This window comes from Oncorhynchus tshawytscha, linkage group LG14, assembly GCF_018296145.1.
Source record: "Oncorhynchus tshawytscha isolate Ot180627B linkage group LG14, Otsh_v2.0, whole genome shotgun sequence".
NCBI lineage: Eukaryota > Metazoa > Chordata > Actinopteri > Salmoniformes > Salmonidae > Oncorhynchus > Oncorhynchus tshawytscha.
In genome coordinates, this window is record NC_056442.1 from 17,787,826 (window position 1) to 17,808,385 (window position 20,560).

Consider the following 20,560-nt stretch of genomic DNA (forward strand, 5'->3'; position numbering starts at 1 on the left):
CTCCAAAGATGTTCGATCGGATTTAAGTCCGGGCTCTGGCTCCGCCACTCAAGGACATTCGCAGACTTGTCTCGAAGCCACTCCTGCGTTGTCTTGGCTGTGTGCTTAGGGTTGTTGTCCTGTTGGAAAGTTAACCTTTGGCCCAGTCTGAGGTCCTGAGCGCTCTGGAGCAGGTTTTCATCAAGGATCTCTCTGTACTTTGCACCGTTCATCTTTCCCTCGATCCTGCCTAGTCTCCCATTCCCTGCCGCCGAAAAACATCCCCACAGCATGATGCTGCCACCACCATGATTCACCATAGGGATGGTTCCAAGTTTCCTCCAGACATGACGCTTGGCATTCAAGCCAAAGAGTTCAATCTTGGTTTCATCAGACCAGAGAATCCTGAACTCCAAGCAGGGTGTCATGTGCCTTTTACTGAGGAGTGGCTTCAGTCTGGCCACTCTACCATAAAGGCCTGATTGGTGGAGTGCTGCAGAGATGGTTGTCCTTCTGGAAGGTTCTCCCATCTCCACAGAGGATCTCTGGAGCTCTGTCAGAGTAACTGTCAGAGTGACCATCGGGTTCTTGGTTACCTCTCTGACCAAGGCTCTTCTCCCCTGATTGCTCAGTTTGGCCGGGCGGCCAGCTCTTGGAAGAGTCTTGGTGGTTACAAACTTCTTCCATTTAAGAATGATGGAGGTCACTGTGTTCATGGGGACCTTCAATGCTGCCAACATTTTTTGGTACACTTCCCTAGATCTGTGCCTCGACAAAATCCTGTCTCAGAGCTCTACGGACAATTCCTTTGACCTCATGCCTTGGTTTTTGCTCTGACATGCACTGTCAAATGTGGGACCTTATATAGGCAGGTGTGTGCCTTTCCAAATCATGTCCAATCAATTGAATTTACAACAGGAGGACTCCAATTAAAAAACATCTCAAGGATGATCAATGGAAACAGGATGCACTTGAGCTCAATTTCAAAGGGTCTGAATACTTGGGTAAATAAGGTTTTTCTGTTTTTAATTTTTAGTACATTTGCAAACTTTTCTAAAAACCTGTTTTCGCTTTGTCATTATGCGGTATTGTGTGTAGATTGATGAGGAACATTTGTATTTAATCCATTTTAGAATAAGGCTGTAACGTAACAAAGGGAAGGGATCTGAATACTTTCCGAATGCACTGCATCTCTATATTTACTGTAATATTTCCGTTAACCCTGTCTAACCCTGTCGTTGCAAAGTCATGTCTAGTCCATCATTAGCGATCAATACGTCTAAACTGGATCTAACTGCATAGATGTAGATATGTGCTCTTCAGTTAATGAGACGAGACAGAGGTGAAATCAGTTGCAGTTCAAAACATCCTGTTAGATTTTCACAACGCAGTACCCAGGATGCTCCATCTCTGAGAGGCAATCATCCATCCAGCATATTCCCTGCAGCACAGCAATCACTAGTCAGAGCAGCAAGACTTCACAGCTCACGCTGGACGTAAATGGCAATGGCTGATCTAGCAATCACATGGAAAGCTCTGACACAAAGTCCATTAAGAGCCTTTCAGGCCGCCTGATCACAGCTCGGGTGTGGAAACTTTTCAATAATGCAGTGTCTGGCAAGCCTTCTTCACTCAGTTCATTAAAGGGCCCCAGTGTTGGAACACACACCACCACTACTACTTTATTTGAACATGCCAATCACTGGGGCTCAGGCATGCCTTAGGGTGATAGCAGACGAGGAAAAGGGGAAAAGTCGCTTCAGAGATCAGAGGAAGAGGGATATACACTGGAAGGAGGCAGGCACTTGCGAGGCCAAGGGAGGCCTATCCCTGTCCTCCCCTGATGGTTTGTATTAGGGCTGTGCAGAGATTATACAGTGTTTCTAGTTGTCCCTCGAGGTAAGTGCTTGTCAAAAGTTGCCGTTGATGTGAATTAAACTTGAGGAGAATCAATGTCACAGACCATTCAATGTTGCGTAAATCTTAGACAACACAGTGGAGGCCTGACTGTGTCATCATCACGGATGGAGGGGAGGACATTCAGATTGACAGTGACGGGGGATAGTACATGTATGGTTGGTATTGGGGTCATTGAAGGTGATATAGCATCTGAATAACAGGATTTTGAAGACTCAGGGTGCTGTTTGAATTGGGGTCCTGGGGACCTCCTTAAAATGTGACACAGGGCCAGGGGCTGGATGCTGGTTGTAGGAAATGTCTAGTATTTACAAAGAAATTCTAAGGGACAGCCTGTTACAGCGTAAGGATGATGAAAGAGAAAGGTAACTATTCAATCGGCTCTGGCACAGATGAACCATGGCTGAAGTGTAAATCAAAGTACCCAGAATAACACAGTAGCCTGTGATGAGACGTATAGTGTGACGACAGAATGTGTCTGAATGCCAAACAAATTCAGACAAGGTATACAAAGGCACATTACTTGGTCAGAAAAAAACAACGACAAGGTTGTGGGTTTAAGTCCCACAGGGATGACACAGACATTCTAAAAGTGTATGCACTCATTGTACTGCAAGTCAATTTTGATTTTAAGGAAACGTCTGGTAAGTGTCATTACTATCCTACCAGTACAACAATGGGGTTCTGTGTGTGACCGCTGGTACAGCTCTATTCTTTACTATTGTTGGTGGTATCAGGCCAGACAGCCAGGATATACTTTCAGTGCAGTGAGGAGCCATCTTATGGGGTAGTGATGAGGGACTTGATATGTCAAGACAGGTAGCTCGTGGGGCAGAAAATCTTGAGGGTTCAAGATTACACAATTATGGGATGAGGCATCCCTTTTACACTGAAGACATAACTATTTATGCGCTGTCATCAGAAACGGTGGCTTTGATCTTATGTAGAGAGACTAACCAGTCTCTGATAATGGTTACCATGGGACTAATGACATTATAACATCCTACGAGATGGGGCCTGTAGATCAAGCTGTGTCATGGCACATAAACCATAGACTAGGCCTAGGGGGCTTTGACACTAAAGACTTGCTCTTGATTTGTCTTTTTGAAATGGATAGATATTATATTCGATTTTTCACTATAATGGAAATAAAGTAATATTCAAACATGTTTTGTGTCCCACTATGGTTTCCTGCACAAAGAACATTAGAATCATCTGCAGAAAACATTGATATGGAATAGCGCGAGTCCCTATTTTTAGTTGGAACTACATAATTGCCATATTTTTTTTTTGCTGTGTATTTACAGGAAAATAATGAACGCCCTCTCGACCAATTATAATAGAGTATTCAGCCTAGTAGTGGTATAACGATTTTGCATTGTACTATTATATTAGTTATTTATACAGTATTACATTATATAAACAGTATATAGAGTACCAAAGAATAACACATTTACATAGCACAGCACGTCTCATTACTTCATTTATTGGACATAGTTTTTTTTTTTTGTCAAACTTACATTTCATGAGAATCCATATAAAGGAGCATTGCAACATGCATCAAATTTTCATTGCAGGCATTTAATCACATAGAACAGGTTTATAAAAAGCATTTACAGCAAATGTAAATAATAATTGCTTAAAAACCTTATTCATGGTCCTTCCGAGCCAGATAGGAACAATTGTCACGTGGTGGCTGTAAGTTGTTTTGGTATAATATTAATAATAATAATCATATTATTAATAATAATAATAATGAAATGTATCACAAACATGTGCCTCTCTTGCCAAGTTGACCAGTGAGAAAACCATTAGTCAAAATGTTTAATCTCTATGCAACACACATTTTATTCTGTGGGTGGTTTAAAGCTGCAGAGCTCATAGATGACCAGTTTAATATGATCAGGTTTAATACTGAGATGAACACTGATTTGTTGATATCTAGTTGTTCTTTGCAGGATTCAGCCATGATCAAAATACATCATATACACAGATTAAATAGGTGGTTTGCTTTAGTGTTTTTAAGCACATCTTCTTGTGTTTTCTTTACATTTCCTGGAGTGGACAGTTCTTAAGTGACAAGCACGATGGTTAAGACCAACATGACATTTCCAAGAGACAGTTCATTGATAAAATACATTATTCCTCGATATACATTCATGTGGGAGATCATAAGTCCACAAAATAATCAAACAAATGTCCCCAGGTCTTCATGTGTGGCATTTACTCAGTCTCTCCATTTCTCAAAAGATCATCACTGAGACTTATGGTCACGTGCAGAGTCCTCATGTGGATGAGGTATATTTTAGTAGGCTGTAAGTTATGCTTTTCTTCATTTCAGCTCCCTGCTGAAAATGCCAACCTTAGCAATGCAGGATCTTGATGAAAGCTTTTCTGAACTCTATATTGAAAGTGGTGTATATGATGGGGTTCACGGCACTGTTCACATACCCCAGCCACGTGAAAGCATTATACATCTCCGCAGGAACCTTGCATGTGGTGCAGTGGGTGTTCAATATATGAGTGATGAAAAAAGGTAGCCAGCATATGATAAATACACCTAAAGAGAGAGAGAGAGAGAGAGAAGACAAAATTTGAAGAGATCGGAGAAACCAGCTATTACCATGGTACTAGATTGATGTTGACATTGAATCATGTCCTGAAGTTAAACTTGATTAAAAAAAGTCCTTCTGATGTATGAAAATTTAAAACTGTCTCCTTTTGTTGCAACATTGTCTGCCTCGCTGCCTGTAAGCTCTTTTCAAGTTAAGGATTACTAAGGGACTATAATATACCTATACAGGCCATCAGAAAGCTACAGCTATTAAAATAAATATATCAGCTACATTTTATTGAGTTCTCTTACTGCTTATGACGTGTGAAAGTGAAATAGACTTTACCCCAATGTTTATATCCCTCCTCTCTCCTGAAAAGTTCAACATTACCTTCAAAGTGGTATTCATGTTAACAACTTACCAAGGACTATGGCTAACATTTGAGTGGCTTTCTTTTCCTTCTGTTGGGAGATCTTCCTCTTACTCATGAGAGTGGGTTGCTGCTTGATAGACGTCTGGGTTTTGCCGTTGGGTAAGGCCTCGGTCTGAAACACTTTAGCCACTTTGGGCACTTCCGCCAGTATGTCCTTCGAGTCACTGTTCTTCTCCACTTTGAGGGAGCCCTCAGGCGGGGAGGAGGACACGGAGGTGGGGCTGGTGTTACCCTTGGTTGGCGGGAGGAGCTGGTGGCTGACAGGCGTGGCGGTAGCAGTGTCCACATTCTTCTGTTTCTGAGGGTTGCAATTGGTCCTCTCGTCCAACTCCATGTCGTCCCCTTCGTGGGCCACCTCTTTGATGAAGATCTGCTGACAGAGATCAACAACAATGTAGTAGTAGTAGTAGTAGTAATACTATTAATAGAGCAGTAACTTCTATATCTTGCTTATGGGGAGAAATGGGAATGATAGAGGAGACACTGCATTAACTGCCTTTGAAAGTAAATACATTTCCTTCTGAGAGTTACTCTGTAAAAAATAGCACAACAAATACTTTACGCACCACTTTTTTCTTGTTGACAGGAAAGCTCCCATTAGGTTTCACAATCACAGTGCACAGACTCACATCTCCTGGGTGACTGCACTTCTCCTGAAACAACAACAGGGGAAAGAAGCCGGCACACAGTCACTGCACAGGCACCAAATGGTCTCCGAGTCGCTCTTTGAGAGGGCACAATTCTAAAGAACAATTAACCAAACAAACTGTAATTCTATTGAGCGTACACCGTTATTTGATTCCCATTCGAATCATTACATCCATAACACTCAATAGGGCAGAAATAAAAAGTCCACGGAGTTAAACTGACAATATTGTTTCAGAAGTGGTTTATTGACTCTCAGTGTAAAAGTGATGAGGACTATTTTTCTTGCAATTGCCCAGTACCTTGTGAATTTATTTTCCCTTCGCTCTCCCTTCCCCACACCAAGACAAAAGCATGCATGTACATGAGTAATGTACAGGGGTGAGAGAAACACGTCTTCTTTTCCTGTATTGATCCGCTTTAATGTCACTAAAATCAATATCTAGAAAAGGTCACTTAAAAGGCACATCATAATTACTGTTGCATTTCAGGTATCCTCCTAATCTAGTAGACCAATGTAACATGGCCAAGTGGGATTTGTCGCGTGAAATGACCAATTACAGCACAATATGTTGCTAACAATCTCATTGCACAAAAGATAACCATCTTAAAAACACCTTAGGATAATTGAGTGTGCCCTTTTCATCCCAGCCAGAAAGCTATCTCGTGTGTATTTCTTGCCCCCTCCAACAAGATCATTATCTACAGTTGAAGTCGGAGGTTTACATACACCTTAGCCAAATACATTTAAACTCAGTTTTTCACAATTCCTGACATTTAATCCTAGTAAAAATTCCCTGTTTTAGCTCAGTTAGGATCACCACTTTATTTTAAGAATGTGAAAGGTCAAAATAAAAATAGAGAGAATTATTTATTTCAGCTTTTATTTCTATTATCACATTCCCAGTGGGTCAGAAGTTTACATACGCTCAATTAGTACTTGGTAGCATTGCCTTTAAAATAGTTGAACTTGGGTCAAACGTTTTGGGTAGCCTTCCACAAGCTTCCCACAATAAGTTGGGTGAATTTTGGCCCATTCCTCCTGACAGAGCTGGTGTAACTGAGTCAAGTTTGTAGGCCTCCTTGCTCACACATGCTTTTTCAGTTCTGCCCACAATTTTTCAATGGGATAGAGGTCAGGGCTTTGTGATGGCCACTCCAATACCTTAACTTTGTTGTCCTTAAGCCATTTTGCCACAACTTTGGAAGTATGCTTAGGGTCATTGTCCATTTGGAAGACCCATTTGCAACTTCCTGACTGATGTCTTGAGACGCTGCTTCAATATATCCACATAATTTCCCCCCTTCATGATGCCATCTATGTTGTGAAGTGCACCAGTCCCTCGTGCAGCAAAGCACCCCCACAACATGATGCTGCCACCCCCGTGCTTCACGGATGGGATGGTATTCTTTGGCTCCCCCTTTTCCTCCAAACATAATGATGATCATTATGGCCAAACAGTTCTATTTTTGTTTCATTAGACCAGGGGACATTTCTCCAAAAAGTATGATCTTTGACCCCATCTGCAGTTGCAAACCGTAGTCTAGCTTTTTTATGCCGGTTTTGTAGCAGTGGCTTTTTCCTTGTTGAGCAGCCTTTCAGGTTATGTCGATATAGGACTCATTTTACTGTGGATATCGATACTTTTGTACCTGTTTCATCCAGCATCTTCACAAGGTCCTTTGCTGTTGTTCTGGTATTGATTTGCACTTTTCGCACCAAAGTATGTTCATCTCTAGGAGACAGAACGTGTCTCCTTCCTGAGCAGTATGACGGCTGTGTGGTCCCATGGTGTTTATATTTGCGTACTATTGTTTGTACAGATTAGCGTGGTACCTTCAGGCATTTGGAAATTGTTCCCAAGGATGAACCAGATTTGTGGAAGTCTACAATTTTATTCTGAGGTCTTGGCTGATTTCTTTTGATTTTCCCATGATGTTAAGCAAAGACGCACTGAGATTGAAGGTAGGCCTTGAAATACACCCACAGGTACACCTCCAATTGACTCAAATGATGTCAATTAGCAAGCTTCTAAAGCTTCTAAAGCTTCAGAAGCTTCTAAAGCCAGGATATAATTTTCTGGAATTTTCCAAAATGTTTAAGGGCACAGTCAACTTAGTGTATGTAAACTTCTGACCCACCTGAATTGTTGTACAGTGAATTATAAGTAAAATAATCTGTCCATAAACAATTATTGGAAAAATGACTTGTGTTATGCACAAAGTAGATGTCCTCTACCGACTTGCCAAAACTATAGTTTGTTAACAAGAAATTTGTGGAGTGGTTGAAAAACGAGTTTTAATGACTCCAACCTAAGTGTATGTAAACTTCCGACTTCAACTGTATGTGTTTGGCCTCTCATGTCGTGGAAGAGCAAACACTTTATGGACAATATTTTGCTTCCTCCTGTTAGATAACATTCTCCAAAAACACATGACGTGTTGTTGGCAAAGTATTTCATTGAATTGGCTCTCCTAAGTGTTTCGAGCTCTTCATTTTGAAAAACATGATTTGCAGCCTAGTCACCTTTAATGTGACGCCTGTGTCGCGGTCGCCTGTCCCTTGACACGGGCGCTTTGTGTTCACCCGTTTTCGCCGCTTGCGAAGCACCACATAAATTTGCACGTAGACCAGCAGAGTGATGATGAAGGGAATGTAGAAGGACACAATGGAGGAGTACACCACAAAGGCCGGGTTGGCGATGATGCACAGGGACTCGTCGCGAGTCGCTAGGGAGGAAAACAAAATGACAGAAAACAACAATACTAGTCAAACGTACAGTGGCAAGAAAAAGTATGTGAACTTTGAAATTACCTGGATTTATGCATAAATTGGTCATCAAAATGGATCTGATCTTCATCTAATTCACAACAATAGACAGACATAGTGTGCTTAAACTAATAACACACAAATTATTGTATTTTTCTTGACTACACTGAATACATCTTTTGAAAATGTATGACTTCTCCAAAAGCTAATTGGAGCCAGGAGTCAGCTAACCTGGAGTCCAATCAATGAGACGAGATTGGATATGTTGGAGCTGCCTTGCCGTATATAAAAAATAAATACAATTAAAAAAAATAAAAAAGTATTATTTACCTAAAATCTGAAATTCACAATAGAAGCTAGCCAGAAGCTAGCCAGTTTACTGTCTAACGTTAGTATTCAGCTAACCACGGTTTGTGATCAGCTATCCTTTAGCTCGAAAAGCTATCGCCAGTTTTGTACAACGCGACTCAGACCAGAACATACCGGACCTATTTTTCTCTCCATATCCCCGGATTTCAACCGCAAGCTCTGGACATATACACCTGTATCTCGCAGCTAGCTAGCTGCTATCCGTGTGACTATTGGCTTACGTCGATCCCGGACCAAACATCAATTATTCCGGAACTAGCCAGCTGAAGAGTTCAATCAGCCACTCCTGGGCTACAATCACCTATCCGGATCAATTTTACTGCCGATGCGGAGCCCCACCGGGCCTTAACGATTGGACTACCGACATTATCTGCCCAAGGGAGTTATCCAACGGGCCCCTCCGTCACCTGAACACCCATCTGCGGCCCGCTAATCGTTAGCTGTCTTATCGGCTGCTATCTGAATAGGTCTATCGGACAATTTTTTCTTGGGTCACTATAACTATTTTGCCAATTGGATTGATCCCCTCTACCACACAGAATCCCCCTAATCTACTGACGGAAACGCACGAGGTGGCTAAAAACAGACCTTCATCCTATGCTAGCTTGCTACCGATGGCCCGGCTAGCTGTCTGAATCGCCGTTACCCCAACCAACCTTATTACTCACTGGACCCTTATGATCACTCGACAAAGCATACCTCTCCTTAATGCCAATATGCCTTGTCCATTGCTGTTCTGGTTAGTGTTTATTGGCTCATTTCACTGTAGAGCCTCTAGCCCTGCTCATTATACCTTATCCAACCTTTCAGTTCCACCACCCACACATGCGATGACATCACCTGGTTTCAAGGATGTTTCTAGAGACAATATCTCTCTCATCATCACTCAATACCTAGGTTTACCTGCACTGTATTCACATCCTACCATAACTTGGTCTGTACATTACACCTTGAATCTATTTTATCACCCCCAGAAACCTCCTTTTACTCTGTTCCGGACGTTCTAGATGACCAATTCTCGTAGTTTTTAGCCGTACCCTTATCCTACTCCTCCTCTGTTCCTCTGGTGATGTAGAGGTGAATCCAGGCCCTGCAGTGCCTAGCTCCACTCCTATTCCCCAGGCACTCTCTTTTGATGACTTCTGTAACCGTAATAGCCTTGGTTTCATGCATGTTAACATTAGAAGCCTTCTCCCTAAGTTTGTATTATTCACTGCTTTAGCACACTCTGCCAACCCAGATGTTCTAGCCGTGTCTGAATCCTGGCTTAGGAAGACCACCAAAAACTCTGAAATCTCCATTACTAACTACAACATTTTCAGACAAGATAGAACAGCCAAAGGGGGCGGTGTTGCAATCTACTGCAAAGATAGCCTGCAGAGTTCTGTCCTACTATCCAGGTCTGTACCCAAACAATTTGAACTTCCACTCTTAAAAATCCACCTCTCTAAAAACAAGTCTCTCACCGTTGCCGCCTGCTATAGACCCCCTTCTGCCCCCAGCTGTGCTCTGGACACCATATGTGAACTGATTGCCCCCCATCTATCTTCAGAGCTCGTGCTGCTAGGCAACCTAAAATGGAACATGCTTAACACCCCAGCCATCCTACAATCTAAACTTGATGCCCTCAATCTCACACAAATGATCAATGAACCTACCCGGTACAACCCCAAAGCTGTAAACATGGGCACCCTCATAGATATCATCCTAACCAACTTGCCCTCTAAATACACCTCTGCTGTTTTCAACCAAGCGATCACTGCCTCATTGCCTGCATCCATAATGGGTTAGCGGTCAAATGACCTCCACTCATCACTGTCAAACGCTCCCTGAAACACTTCAGCCAGCAGGCCTTTCTAATCGACCTGGCCGGGGTATCCTGGAAGATATTGATCTCATCCCGTCAGTAGAGGATGCCTGGTTATTTAAAAAAAATGCCTTCCTCACCATCTTAAATAAGCATGCCCCATTCAAGAAACTTTGAACCAGGAACAGATATAGTCCTTGGTTCTCTCCAGACCTGACTGCCCTTAACCAACACAAAAACCGCCTATGGCTGCATTAGCATCGAACAGACCCCGTGATATGCAACTTTTCAGGGAAGCTAGAAACCAATATACACAGGCAGTTAGAAAAGCCAAGGCTAGCTTTTTCAAGCAGAAATTTGCTTCCTGCAATTTGCTTCCAGCTGCCCACTGCACTGAGGATAGGAAACACTGTCACCACCGATAAATCCACTATAATTGAGAATTTCAATAAGCATTTTTCTACGGCTGGCCATACTTTTCACCTGGCTACCCCTACCCCGGTCAACAGCACTGCACAGCAACTCGCCCAAGCCCTCCCCATTTCTCCTTCTCCCAAATCCAGTCAGCTGATGTTCTGAAAGAGCTGCAAAATCTGAACCCCTACAAATCAGCCAGGCTAGACAATCTGGACCCTTTCTTCTAAAAATTATCTGCCGAAATTGTTGCAACCCCTATTACTAGCCTGTTCAACCTCTCATGTCGTCTGAGATTCCCAAAGATTGGAAAGCAGCTGCGGTCATCCCCCTCTTCAAAGGGGGGGGGACACTCTTGACCCAAACTGTTACAAACCTATTTCTATCCTACCCTGCCTTTCTAAGGTCTTCGAAAGCCAAGTCAACAAACAGATTACCGACCATTTCGAATCCCAACATACCTTCTCCGCTATGCAACCTGGTTTCAGAGCTGGTCATGGGTGCACCTCAGCCACGCTCAAGGTCCTTAACGACCATCCTTAACCGCCATCGATAAGAAACAATACTGTGCAGCCGTATTCATTGACCTGGCCAAGGCTTTCAACTCTGTCAATCACCACATCCTCATTGGCAGACTCGATAACTTTGGTTTCTCAAATGATTAGCTCGCCTGGTTCACCAACTACTCTGATAGAGTTCAGTGTGTCAAATCGGAGGGCCTGTTGTCAGGGCCTCTGACAGTCTCTATGGGGGTGCCACAGGGTTAATTCTTGGACCGACTCTCTTCTCTGTATACATCATTGATGTCGCTCTTGCTGCTGGTGAGTCTCTGATCCACCTCTACGCAGACGACACCATGCTGTATACTTCTGGCCCTTCTTTGGACACTGTGTTAACAACCCTCCAGACGAGCTTCAATGCCATACAACTCTCCTTCCGTGTCCTCCAATTGCTCTTAAATACAAGTAAAACTAAATGCATGCTCTTCAACTGATCGCTGCCTGCACCTGCCCGCCTGTCCAACATCACTACTCTGGACGGTTCGGACTTAGAATATGTGGACAACTACAAATACCTAGGTGTCTGGTTAGACTGTAAACTCTCCTTCCAGACTCACATCAAACATCTCTAATCCAAAGTTAAATCTAGAATTGGCTTCCTGTTTCGCAACAAAGCCTCCTTCACTCATGCTGCCAAACATACCCTTGTAAAACTGACCATCCTACCGATCCTCGACTTCGGCGATGTCATTTACAAAATAGCCTCCAATATCCGACTCAATAAATTGGATGTAGTAGTCTATCACAGTGCCATCCGTTTTGTCACCAAAGCCCCATATACTACCCACCACTGCGACCTGTACACTCTCGTTGGCTGGCCCTCGCTTCATACTCGTCGCTAAACCCACTGGCTCCATGTCATCTACAAGACGCTGCTAGGTAAATTCCCCCCTTATCTCAGCTCACTGGTCATCATAGCAGCACCCAAGTGTAGCACGCGGTCCAGCAGGTATATCTCTCTGGTCACCCCCAAAACCAATTCTTCCTTTGGCCGCCAATCCTTCCAGTTCTCTGCTATGACTGGAACAAACTACAAAAATCTCTGAAACTGGAAACACTTATCGCCCTCACTAGCTTTAAGCACCAGATGTCTGAGCAGCTCACAGATTACTGCACCTGTACATAGCCCATCTATAATTTAGCCCAAACAACTACCTCTCCCCCTACTGTATTTATTTATTTTGCTCCATTGCACCCCATTATTTCTATCTCTACTTTGCACATTCTTCCACTGCAAATCTACCATTCCAGTGTTTCTTTGATATATTGTATTAACTTCGCCACCATGGCCTTTTTTTGCCTTTACCTCCCTTATCTCACCTCATCTGCTCTAATTGTATATAGACTTATTTTTTCTACTGTATGTTTGTTTTACTCCATGTGTAACTCTGTGTTGTTGTATGTGTCAAACTGCTTTGCTTTATCTTGGCCAGGTCGCAATTGTAAATGAGAACTTGTTCTCAATTTGGCTACCTGGTTAAATAAAGGTGAAATAAAAAGAAAAGAAAAAGAAACTCACAAATTTTGAGTTTGCTATTGTCATGACTGTCCTGACCAGGTCAGGTTACAGGAGACCACAACCCTACAGATTATCTCTCAACCCCAACAGAGGAGGAGAGATCTAGGGGTCTGAAGATGTGGGGGGTTTTATGACCCCTCACGCCCCTGGTAAATCTCAGGCCACAGACAAATTCCTTTGTCCTGTTACTATGGAGAACCAGCCTCAGAACATTAAACATGAAATAAAGGGACTTTTGAACAATGGTTTCCATCAGCCACAATGGTGGTCATGACGATAGATGGAATTTGAAAATGTATGACATTTTTGTTTTGTTATTAAAGGTTAATAGATGATGTTATTATGAAAACATTGTAACGTGAAGAGTTTTCCTAGTAGATGTTTGATGTTTATACATTGTACGTTGTGTGGAAAATATCCAAATCAAAGAGAATGTTTTGGGGAAGATGAAATGTTAAGTTAGTTGTCTAAAATTGGATTTGAATAAAATCTAGACCTTGCCTCATTAACTTGGTACGCCCAGAGAATTGCCCTAAAGGCGGTTACGCCCACTTCTGACCCAAGGGTATAAAACCTGTGAGTATAGAATTTACACGAAGACTACGTGACCCAAGCTGCAGCAAGGTCTAAAAAGTCAACGAACCCAGAATGCAACGCAAGTTTGAAGACAAAGAAATTATTTTCTACCCAAGCTACGGATGAGTAGCTGTGTCTAAGCGGGTGAATTCAAGTCAAACCACATAGCCTCCAACTCCCATCGAATCGTGGTATCTAAAGGGTTTCATTCCTATGCTGTTAGCTCTGAGCTACAGAGCTGTGTCCTCAGAAGACCCTTTCCAGAGCAAAGGGTGAGGGAACAGACTCCTAAGCCAAAAGGACACTGACATCGGGAGGACGATCAGTGAGGTGCGCCAGAGTAGTGCGTCATCGAGCAGTCTGGACGGTCCACGCAGAGAATCTTCGGAGATCATCCCCATGTAATTACATCATTATATTCTGACCCATAAGAGCGGCAGTTTGGGGCAAGGCTAGGGTTAAAATAGCATAGCTGACAAATTCACCCAAATGTATATTTCTCTCGTGTACTTTCTTTTTTCTCTCTCTCTTTGAAATTCCCATTTTGGGTAACACGCGCCATTATACTAAGTTCTAATCAATAGCCTGTAATGTGTTTTGTCTATGTATATCTTTTATCATCATTTTAGCTTTTTAGTAAATCAATATTCAACTAAGATTGGTGTGGTACGAACTCATCGTGCAGATTCACTGGCTATACGACGTTCAGAACGAGATTGGTAGAGGCAACTGGTTAATTAGCGGCCGTTGTAAAATCAATATTCTAATATTGAGTTAATTTGGGAAATAGAAACTCAATAAAAACTAGTTTTCCTATGGTGCCCCAGGTTAATGAGTTAATAATTTCTTGATTCAGTTAATCACGCAATTAGAAACTTTAATCGTTCGATGAACAACAGTCGTCACATTATCTAATACAACGTCACGACACTATTCACAAGAAGCATTGCCTGATGTGAACCATGCCTCGAACAAAAGAGAGCTCAGAAGACCTAAAATTAAGAATTGTTGACTTGCATAAAACTGGAAAGGGTTACAAAGGTATCTCTAAGAGCCTTGATGTTCATCAGTCCACGGTAAGACAAATTGTATATAAATGGAGAAAGTTCAGTACTGTTGCTACTCTCCCTAGGAGTGACCGTCCTGCAAAGATAACTGCAAGAGCACAGCGTAGAATGCTCAATGAGGTTAAGAAGAATCCTAAAGTGTCAGCTAAAGACTTAAAGAAATCTCTGGAACATGCTATCATCTCCGTTGACGAGTCTGCGTTATGGAAAACACTACAGAAGAATGGTGTTCATGGAAGGACATCACAGAAGAAGCCACTGCTGTCCAAAAAAACAATTTTTTAAGTTTGCACCTGGATGTTCCACAGCGCTACTGGCAAAATATTCTGTGGGCAGATGAAACTAAAGTTGAGTTGTTTGGAAAGAACACACAACACTGTGTGTGGAGAAAAAAAAGGCAAAGCACACCAACATAAAAACCTCATCCCAACTATAAAGTATGGTGGAGGGAGCATCATGGTTTGGGGCTGCTTTGCTGCCTCAGGGCCTGGACAGCTTGCTATCATCGAAGGGAAAATGAATTTTATCAAGACATTTTGCAGGAGAATGTTAGGCGATCTGTCCGCCAAATGAATCTCAACCAAAGTTGGGTGATGCATCAGGACAACGACCCAAAACACAGATGTAAATCAACAACAGAATGGCTTCAACAGAAGCCCAGTCAGAGTCCTGACCTCAACATGATTGAGATGCTGTGGCATGATTTCAAGAGATCAGTTCACACCAGACATCCCAAGAATATTGCTGAACTGAAACAGTTTTGTAAGAGGAATGGTCCAAAATTCCTCATGACTATTGTGCATGTCTGATCAGCAACTGCAGAAAACATTTGTTTGGGTCAACCAGTTATTAAATCCAAGGGTTCACATAAGTTTTCCACCCTACACTGTGAATGTTTACACAGTGTGTTCAATAAAGACATGAAAACGTATAATTGTTTGTGTGTTATTAGTTTAAGCAGAATGTTTGTCTATTGTTGTGACCTAGATGAAGATCAGATACATTTTTTGGACCAATTTATGCAGAAAGTCATGTATTTCCAAAGGGTTTACATACTTTTTCTTGCCACTGTATGTAAGGAGCCTTGCACGAGCGAACAGGAACAGCTCATTTGAGCAATAGTCATTCTCTGTAGCATGAAGCAGCTTGATGTATAAGTACAACCCCTGGACAGGACACTATTCTATTGCAGTCTTATCCCCAATGTATCTCCTTAATTCTGAGTGCCAAGCTGAGACGCATCGGGTACCATATAAACAGGGTGTGGTATGACTCAGCCGACGAGCGGGCTCCCAACCTTTCAATCTCAGGGTGGGTACTCTAACCACAAGGCAACGGAGTTGGTCAAAACAGTGCAAAATACATCAAATTGACATTTTGAATGAACCTACAGTCGTGGGCAAAATCTTTGAGAATAACACAAATATTAATTTCCACAATGTTTGCTGCTTCAGTGGCTTTTTGTCAGTTTTTGTTTGTCCACCCGCCTCTTGAGGATTGACCACAAGTTCTCAATGGGATAAAGGTCTGGGGAGTTTCCTGGCCATGGTCCCAAAATATCGATGTTTTGTTCCCTGAGCAAGGTGCTCCATCCTGCTGGAAAAGGCATTGTTCGTCACCAAACTGTTCCTGGATGGTTGGGAGAAGTTGCTCTCGGAGGATGTGTTGATACCATTCTTTATTCATGGCTGTGTTCTTAGGCAAAATTGTGAGTGAGCCCACTCCCTTGGCTGAGAAGCAACCCCACACATGAATGGTCTCAAGATGCTTTACTGTTGGCATGATACAGGACTGATGGTAGCGCTCCCCTTGTCTTCTCCGGACAAGCTTTTTTCCGGATACCCCAAACAATCGGAAAGGGGATTCATCAGAGAAAATGACTTTACCCCAGTCCTCAGCAGTCCAATCCCTTACCTTTTGCAGAATATCAGTCTGTCCGTGATGTTTTTCCTGGAGAGAAGTGGCTTCTTTGCTGCCCTTCTTGACACCAGGCCATCCTCCAAAAGTCTTTGCCTCACTGTGCATGCAGATGCACTCACACCTGCCTGCTGACATTCCTGAGCAAGCTCTGTACTGGTGGTGCCCCGATCCCGCAGCTGATTCCACTTTAGGAGACGGTCCTGGCGCTCGCTGGACTTTTATGGGCGCCCTGAAGCCTTCTTCACAACAATTGAATCGCTCTCCTTGAAGTTCTTGATGATCCAATACATTTTTGATTTAGGTGCAATCTTACTGGCAGCAATATCCTTGCCTTTGAAGCCCTTTTTGTCCAAAGCAATGATGACGGGATGTGTTTCCTTGCAGGTAACCATGGTTGACAGAGGAAGTACAATGATTCCAAGCACCACCCTCTTTTCGAAGCTTCCAGTCTGTTATTCGAACTCAATTAGCATGACAGAGTGATTTCCAGCCTTGTCCTCATCTACACTCGTGTTAACGAGAGAACCACTGACATGTCAGCTGGTCCTTTTGTGGCAGGGCTGAAATGCAGTGGAATTTTTGGGGGGGATTCAGTTCATTTGCATGGCAAATAGGGACTTTGCATCTAATTGCAATTCATCTGATCACTCTTCATAACATTCTGGAGTATATGCAAATTGCCATCATACAAACTGAGGCAGCAGACTTTACAAATTTATATTTGTGTCATTCTCAAAACTTTTGGCCACGACTGTACTCTGTGTTTGAAAGAGGAGCATTCAAACTAACCACCACACTGTTAACCCCCATTCACAGCAGTCATACAGTTTAGTATCACCTATCATTGTCAAATTGAGTCTACTCCTTAGTGCCATGAAAGCCAAAACACAGTGGAAGCACTGTGCAATAGCACAGATTACAGTGCAGCAGAGCAAGTGTAGCTCACAGTTCCTGCTATTACCTGTGTTATTTAGGCCGAACAACAGGGGGCATGATATTGCAAAGGACAGAACCCACACCACTGAGATCATAACAGTGACTCGTCTTCTGGAGCTGTAGCGCGTGTTGTACAGCATGGGCATGGCGACTGCTGTGTATCTGTTGTGGAAGGAAGCAGATGGGAGAAAAGACAAGGGAAAACACAGTAGGAATAGACAAACTGGCTTTTCTACTGTGCAGACTACACATGGAGTAACAGACAAGATCTTTCTCCATCTTCTCTTAGTAGGGACATCAGGGATGTATGGGTAGAAAAAAGGTGGGTAAACTCTGACATGATGGGAGACGACTAACATACAGTAAACGCAAAAAAACTCTAATTTAGCATAACAGGTAAATGCTATTCAGGAAATAAAACAGTGCTCAATGTGCATTAACCCTTGTGCATTAAATGTGTTTATATGAATTAACCCTCCACTACATCCCTGGTAGGGAACCTTATCAATTAACCTCTAGCCTGCTGTGTGACCTTATTAGTGAGTTAGAGAATGTCTACTTCCTAAGGATGTCAACTAACAGACTTACTTTGTTGATTTCATTGTAATTTGGTTTGGAACCTTAAGGTACGAAGCCGAAGGCGACTTAAGCACTTAAAGCTATAATCCTTAGTTGCTAAATACATTGGACTTAGAAATGAATGATATCAAGCACCAGGCAAAAGTTTGGACACACCTACTCATTTAAGGATTTTTCTTTATTTTGACTATTTTTTACATTGTAGAATAATGGTGAAGAAATCAAAACTATGAAATAACATATGGAATCATGTAGTAACCCAAAGTGTTAAACAAATGAACAAATATTTTATATTATTCAAAGTAGCCACCCTTTGCCTTGACAGCTTTGCACACTCTTGGGATTCTCTCAACAAGTTTCATAAGGAACCCAACAGTCTTGAAGGAGTTCCCACATATGCTGAGCACTTGTTGGCGCCTTTTCCTTCACTCTGCGGTCCAACTCATCCCAAACCATCTCAATTGGGTTGAGGTCGGGTGATTTTGGAGGCCAGGTCATCTAATGCAGCACTCCATCACTCTCCTTATTGGTGAAATAGCCCTTACACAGCTTGGAGGTGTGTTTTGGGTCATTGTCCTGTTGAAAAACAAATGATAGTCCCACTAAGCGCAAACCAGAAGGGATGCCGTATCGCTGCATAATGCTGTGGTAGCCATGCTGGTTAAGTCTGCCTTAAATTCAAAATAAATCACAGATAGTGTCACCAGCAAAGCACTCCCACACCATCACACCTCCATGCTTCACGGTGGGAACCACATATGTGCAGATCATCCGTTCACCTACTCTGCGTCTTACAAAGACATAGCTGTTGGAACCAAAAATCTCAAATTTGGACTTATCAGACCAAAGGACAGATTTCCACCGGTCTAATGTCCATTGCTCGTGTTTCTTGGCCCAAGCAAGTATCTTCTTCTTATTGGTGTCCTTTAGTAGTGGTTTCATTGCAGCAAGGCCTGATTCATGCAGTCTCCTCTGAACAGTTGATGTTGAGATGCGTCTGTTACTTGAACTCTGTGAAGCATTTATTTGGGCTGCAACCTGAGGTGCAGTTAACTCTAATGAACGTATCCTCTGCAGCAGAGGTAACTCGGTCTTCCTTTCCTGTTGCTGTCCTCATAAGAGCCAGTTTCACCATGATGGTTTTTGCGACTGCACTTGAAGAAACTTTAGAAGTTCTTGAAATATTCTGGATTGACTGACCTTCATGTCTTAAAGTAATGATGGACTGTAATTTCTCTTTACTTATTTGAGCTGTTCTTGACATAATATGGACTTGGTATTTTACCAAATAGGGCTATCTTCTGTATATCACCCCTACCTTGTCACAACAACTGATTGGCTCAAACGCATTAAGAAGGTAAGACATTCCACAAATTAACTTAACAAGGCACACCTGTTAGTTGAAATGCATTCCAGATGACTACCTCATAAAGCTGGTTGAGAGAATGCCAAGAGTATGCAAAGCTGTCATCAAGGCAAAGGGTGGCTACTTTGAAGAATCTCACATATAAAATATATTTTCATTTGTTTAACACTTTTTTGGTTACTACATGATTCCATGTGTGTTATTCCACAGTTATGATGTCTTCGATATTATACTACAATGTAGAAAATATAAATAGTAAAGAAAAACCTTGGAATAAGTAGGTCTGTCCAAACTTTTGACTGGTACAGTACATAATAACCATTGATTCTTGAAAAATATAATAATAATAATAATAATAATAATATTGTGAGCTTAGTTCCATTGTTGTACCCCATCAGAACACAAAATTAGCTTGTTTTACTGCAATGTTTGTAAACAATGTAACTATAAACACCATATAGCTTCAAATCACAAATCCTTTCATCCATAGCTCTGTCTATGAATTTGAGAGTGGTTGTTGTTTCAATTAAGGACTCTAGCTTTATGGGTACTCTTTATTCAATATTACAGATCACATGACACAGGACTAATTGTTAATCACAGGACTATATAGGACTATTCTATATAGGACTATTCTCTTACTCTAAAATAAGTATCTGCAGTATAAACAACTCCAAGATTTTCTGCACACATACTGAATGTGCAGACATTTTGTATTCAAATACAAATTACTTCAATAAATATTTAAATCACCTCTGAGTTATGTATTCACATAACCAAGGTGGTTGTTCTGAACATGCATTTGAGTGACACGAAAATCAGTGAAGTGGAAAATCATTCAAAATGAAAAGTGGCATACTGCATAGTCCATAAATAATGGCATTGGTATTCAATAGAAAGTACCAGCTGGGTTATGCAAGTAGGCCTTTTAGGCCCAGACTCCAATGAATTTGCTTAAAGATTTTCACTGCAAATCCACAACGGCACCTGCCTCCAGCCACGATTCAACAATTTCAAGAACACTTACCGATCAATGCTGATGGCACAGAGATTGAGGATGCTTGCAGTGCACATCATGACATCTAGGGTGACAAAGATGTCACAGTGGATTTTACTAAACCTCCACTCTCCCACCACCTGAAAGAAAG

General features: G+C 42.1%; 1 protein-coding gene across 1 annotated transcript in view; it reads right to left on the reverse strand.

The window, feature by feature from the left end:
* Positions 1-3,389: 3,389 nt before the first annotated feature.
* LOC112266713 (D(2)-like dopamine receptor) overlaps positions 3,390-20,560 on the reverse strand; it is a 51,334-nt gene continuing 34,163 nt past the window's right edge. The window contains exons 3-8 of the mRNA XM_024444430.2: positions 20,440-20,549; positions 17,493-17,629; positions 8,057-8,259; positions 5,451-5,537; positions 4,873-5,254; positions 3,390-4,456 (exon numbers count right to left, since the gene is read on the reverse strand). Coding sequence (XP_024300198.1) covers positions 4,260-4,456; positions 4,873-5,254; positions 5,451-5,537; positions 8,057-8,259; positions 17,493-17,629; positions 20,440-20,549 — 1,116 coding nt within the window. The 3' untranslated portion in view covers positions 3,390-4,259. The remainder of the gene's footprint in view (positions 4,457-4,872; positions 5,255-5,450; positions 5,538-8,056; positions 8,260-17,492; positions 17,630-20,439; positions 20,550-20,560) is intronic.